At 40.0% G+C, this 5,291-nt stretch overlaps 1 protein-coding gene across 2 annotated transcripts; it reads left to right on the top strand.

Annotated features, from left to right (window-relative positions):
- The first annotated feature begins 2,146 nt into the window (after window positions 1-2,146).
- LOC131970170 (zona pellucida sperm-binding protein 3-like) lies at window positions 2,147-3,664 on the top strand. 2 transcript variants are annotated; one of them, XM_059331475.1, is made up of 3 exons: window positions 2,147-2,169; window positions 2,924-3,356; window positions 3,440-3,664. In XM_059331475.1, the coding sequence occupies exons 1-3, from the start codon at window positions 2,162-2,164 to the stop codon at window positions 3,566-3,568; spliced, it is 570 nt and encodes a 189-aa protein (XP_059187458.1). In that variant the 5' UTR covers window positions 2,147-2,161; the 3' UTR covers window positions 3,569-3,664. The 2 variants fall into 2 exon arrangements, with proteins under 2 accessions (XP_059187458.1, XP_059187457.1); XM_059331474.1 differs by lacking the exon at window positions 2,147-2,169 and having other exon boundaries at window positions 2,859-3,356.
- The last annotated feature ends 1,627 nt before the right edge of the window (window positions 3,665-5,291 follow it).

A 5,291-nucleotide genomic window follows, 5' to 3' on the forward strand; every position in this document is an offset into this window, starting at 1 on the left:
TCATTTTAAAAGCTAACATCACAATGCTTACAACAATGCTTTAATGCTAATGTAAGCATCTACCATGTTCAATATCTTGGTATAGCGTGTTAGCATGCTAAAATAAAAAGAACAGTGGAGAATGATTTGAACTTGTCTAATACTTTTAGTTTGTTTGGTCATAAACAGACATTCATTCATTATCCAGAGGTGGGGTACACCCTGTACAGATTACCAGTGCTCTCATTCACTCCTACGGGCAATTTAGAGTCACCTAAAAAGTCAAACTTCATGTCTTTGGGCTGTGGGAGGAAGCCGGAGGACACGAAGAGAACCCATGCTGACATAGGGAGAACATGCAAACTCCACACAGAAGAGCTGCAGGCTGGATTTGAACGTAGGATCCACTTGCTATGAGGAGAAAGTGCAAACCCCTGCACCACCGTGTAGCCCCATATCATACATACAACTAAAGTCACAGGTTCAGTTTTATGGTAATCAAGCCAATAGTGAGATGTTTAGGTCTGGCAAAGTGTTGGACCCACTGAAACTGCTATCCCGAGTGCTATGGTGCTCGCACTGTGAAAAAATTACTTTATATGGAGATTTCTTGAAACTTACATGGATACCAGGCTGCTGCAAAACACTATCTGACCTCCCAACTAAGAAATAGAGTAACAAACTTAGACCTCAAAGAGATCTTTTAAAAATGATTCTACTTTACAAATAGTGTCAAGGAGCTTTACCAGTAGGTTGGAATGTTCACGACCACCATTACAGACTTGTTTCTTCTCTTCTTGTACTCAAATCAAATTTGTACTTGATTGAATCAATCAATCAATAAGATATAATGACTCCCTTGAATTGGCCTGTTTGTTGTTTACTACTGTTGTATATGAGAGTAAGCCCTAAGTACATGTGGTCTGGTTGCGTTTTGACTTCATGGATGAAGTTCGGTGAAACAGAACATTCGTGTTTATGTCTACAATTGTAGCAGGTTTGACAGTTCTCCAAGTCTCTGATCTCCTGTTGAGATATGTTTCTTTGCAGATGACTCATGCGTTGCAGGAGACATTTCTGAAGAGTGCACTGGAGTTTCAGGGCTTTGTTGCTGCTGGACTGTAAAGTTTACTTTCACAGAGCTCTGCCCTCATTTGTCCTCCACATATAAAACGCAGTCTGCCAAAAACCCTTCAGCCCAGCAGCTGCCTGGCTGAACTCTGCTGGCAGTGAGCTTTACACACACACATATGCACACACGCACACACAAGCACACGCACGCGCGCGCGCACACACACACACACACACACACACACAACAAAGACGGATATCCCTCTCACACATATATTTCTCTCTGCAGTACAACATGTGTGGTACAGTATTCCTCCTGTCTTATGTCACTCCTGTTTTATTGCTAACATCTCATGAATAATGCATTGTTTTAATCTGGAAGAGAAAAAACCTTTGAAGATGAAACCTTGATTCATGAGCAAGTGTCAAGGTGAACATATGTTTGCATGCATTTATAATGGAAATGTGTATCTGTGAGTGTGATTCTGGCTCGATCTAGTGTCTGATTTTGATTAGAAGGTGATTTATATTTTGCAGATACACCATTGGATGTGTTTAGAAAATGTCAAAGCAGAATGTACAAACACCAACACGCTCCTTTATTCGTTATGGACATTGTTTCAATGTGCTTATTTGACCATGAAATGTGGTTGAAAATGGACAAGGCCTGATTTAGTCTGGTCACTGACTGGAATGGCTTCTGCTGTCTACTTCCTTGTTTCCACGGTGACCTTGATACCTTCTGTTCATTCATCAATAGGCTCGATTCGTCGTTCAGGGACAGCATGGCAGCCCCTGGGGCAGCGGTGTGAAATGTGGGCTACATGATGCAGCTGTTAGCCAGAGTCATGCTGTGTCTTTGGTCCTCTCCACCACAATGGCCAACATTTAATAAGACATTTAAAAGTGTGTTTGGTCACATGGCTGCCTGGAAAGTGAAGGTACGTATTGTATTAATACAGTCTCATTTATTCATATATTAATCATCTTTGCAGTTTCATGTGGACAGGTTTACTTCAATCTGAGCTCTTCATGACTCATCATTTCACATCATTGTATCAGTGGTGGAATGTAACTAAGGACACTTACTCAAGTACTGTCATTAAGTACAATGTTGAGGTACTTTACTTGAGATTTCTTCTTCACCTTATTTCTTTTCAGGTCAAGATTTAATACGAACATGATCAATATATTTTTCATGTATTTCAATTTATATTCTCAGACTTTTCATGTGTGTGTGTGCTTTTATGAGTACTTTTACTTTTGATACTTTTAGTATATTTTGATATTTTTGTACTTTTACTTCAGTAAGTTTTGAATGCAGGATTTTTACTTGTAGTGGAGTAATTTCACAATGTGGTACCAGTACTTTTACTGAGTAACTTTTACTAAGTGATCTGTATACTTCTTCCACCACTGTAATGGTTTCTTATGTTACAAAATCAGTTAATTAAGAAAATGATAATTGTTAGTTGCAGTCCCAAGCTATGAGGTCATATCTTTTTTTGTGAATACAACTTTATTACCTGTAACTATAGCTGTCAGACAGATGGTAGTACAATATATTTCCTCTGTGAAAATGTGATGGAGTAGAAGTACAAAGAAGCAAAAAATACATTCTGTACAGAAATGGTCAATTCCACTTCATTTGTTGACTGTAAATTGGTGTCTGCTGTGTGCAATCAGTGGGGGATGTGGAGCTGTGAGATCCACAGGTGTGCAGAGGCTCCAGGTAATTAGTCAAAGGGAGGAGTCACTTCCTTTGTCTGCCTCAGTACTCATGCTTAAGAAAGCTGCATAGAAAATTCATTGTTTTTGCAACAATGGGGTCCAGGCAGCTTATTGTGTTTGGCTTTGTGCTTGTGTGTGCCAGGCTTAGTGAGGCTCGATTCCTCAGTATGAGATTGCCGACCTACTGGGGAGTCGAGGTGGAAGTCGAGCCAGCTGCAGAACCTGAGAGGGAGCACTCCAGGGAGTCTGTTCGACAAGCTGGCAGGCTCCAGGCAGAGCAGGTCGAGCCAGTGGTCGAGCCACTCTCCTGGAAGTTTCCACATGATCCGGTGGAATTAGTGAACAAGCCCCCCATTGAGTTTGAACAGCGGAAGCCGGTGACGACCAACCGTGTTGCTGTAAGGTGTGGGCAAAGTAGGATCCAGGTGGAAGTGAGCCAGGACCTGCGGGGCCTCGGCAAGCTGATAAAGCCAGAAGACATCAGGCTCGGTGGTTGTTCAGCCACTGAAGTCGACGACTTGTCTCATGTGCTGATCTTTGAAAGTGAGCTACATGGCTGTGGCAGCACACGAGTGGTATGAAGTTTTTTATTCATATAATACAATAATATTGCACGTTGAGCTGAGAAATGCCACTCAGTAGTTCTCCTTTTCTTTAGATGACTGAGGATGCCTTCATTTATGCTTTCTCACTGGTCTACAACCCCAAAGTGTCCGGCAGAAGTGACATCATCAGGAGGCAGGGTGCTGTCATCGGAGTGGAGTGTCATTATCCAAGATTAATTTAAAGCTGGATGAGTCTGCAAAGACCCTTTGAGTTTAATGTAAAGTAATCAGCTGTATGTGTTTATAGTAAATGATAATAAAAGTTTTAATGTCTCATGCACTGGTTCTACTCTAACCTGACCTCTAAAACCAAACACAAGACCAAATTTCCTAATTTGGTTGCAGAAAATTATGACTGTATTCTGGATTATAAACTAGACAGTGTGTGTATGTGATGCATTATCAGGCTTGCATTTTAGCTTATATAGTGGCTATGTAAGATAGGTGCCTTGTTGTGATTGTTGCCTCATATGCACAAGAAATTCAAGTTTTATTTTAAAGATTCTACTTGGGTAAACACTAGCTGTAACTGGATACAGCCACAGACAGGAGAGCACCACATTGTCAAATTTAAAACCAGAGAAAAATGTTTTTAAAAGTAATTTAACTTGCATTAAAAAAAATCCCCTGAAAGGCAATACTGTTCTCACTGAAATGTTGAGGTTTGTTAGACACATGCATTTCCTGTGACTGTAGGGTTGTATAATAGGAACACAATGTCATATATAACTGAATTTATTTTATTTCTGTTTGGTGTAATTCCTGCACTGTGTGCATTACATACAATTTTTTGCATCCATCTATGGAAAAAGTCTCACCAATTCAGGCAGCGGGTGATCATTCAAAATTATATTGATGGAACACATTGCAGTAAGGCTCTAAACATTCTGTTTTCAGTAATTTACATAATTTAGAACAACTCTCATCACTTAATGTTGGCTCAGTACACATTTAGGCATGATGTAGTCTTCCGTCCTCTTGTGTTTGCGGAGGTAACCTCTTAAGTGTGCGTATGGCACATATTCTCATCCGGAATAACCTTAACATTAGACCAATAAAGTTGTACTTTGAATAAGAATACAGTCAATATTTCAAGAACAAAAATGTACCTGCCCTATCTTCTGCTATGCATTACGGTGTTGCTTTGCTTATAGTATTTCACTGAGACTGTCTGACACACAAAAACCCCATTTGGACTCTAAAATGAACTGAAAACACTTCTGATCATTATGTGGCTTATTGTCCACACATGTTCTCCCCACCTCTGATAAAGTGCAGCTCACAGATGATTCAGTGGGAATTAAGCTGTTATTGTTTATAGATTGACTAGTCACTGATGCACAACAGTGGAAATATTTTAACTTTCTGATCCATATGGCCAGTAGGGACACTATGCCCTAGAGCAAGGGTGATGGTGTAAGAATTGAATTTGCAGAAATGCTTTTCTCAGAAGCACTTCTCAATACTGATTGCAATACTCTAGCATGAAGCCACTTCTTGTTACTGATTGTGAAAGTGTCTCAACAGAGCTACTAGCTGGAAAAGATTAGGTCTTTTAAAAATGCTTCCCCAGCCCTCATTAGCGCATGTTCCAACAAATTTAACACAAGGGTGCTTCCAATTTATAAATATATCCCTTTGTTCTGCTTTTTCTCATGTTGCAACAATTTGAGATTGGAATCCATCATACACAGGTTGCAAATATGTGAAATTTGTCACAAATCATAACTTGCATGCTGCAAATTTGGTGAAATTAGTTTGAAAATGACAGGCCAGTAGTCCAACCCCTTAGACATCTAAACTAAGAGCTGTGCTTTTCTGGTAAAAATCCCTGTGGTGCCCCATTGGCCCAGCGAATGTAACTTTTTTAAAGCCTCAATCAGAGCTTACTGCTCACCACACAGT

Source organism: Centropristis striata, chromosome 4 (assembly GCF_030273125.1).
Source record: "Centropristis striata isolate RG_2023a ecotype Rhode Island chromosome 4, C.striata_1.0, whole genome shotgun sequence".
Classification (NCBI taxonomy): Eukaryota; Metazoa; Chordata; class Actinopteri; order Perciformes; family Serranidae; genus Centropristis; species Centropristis striata.

What these genes read in the sequence shown, in the direction of transcription:
- LOC131970170 (XM_059331474.1), top strand. Translation starts at nt 2,874, where the DNA reads ATGGGGTCCAGGCAGCTTATTGTGTTTGGCTTTGTGCTTGTGTGTGCC. An exon ending in GCTGTGGCAGCACACGAGTG is followed by an intron (nt 3,357 to 3,439) that starts GTATGAAGTTTT and finishes CCTTTTCTTTAG; the next exon opens with ATGACTGAGGATGCCTTCAT.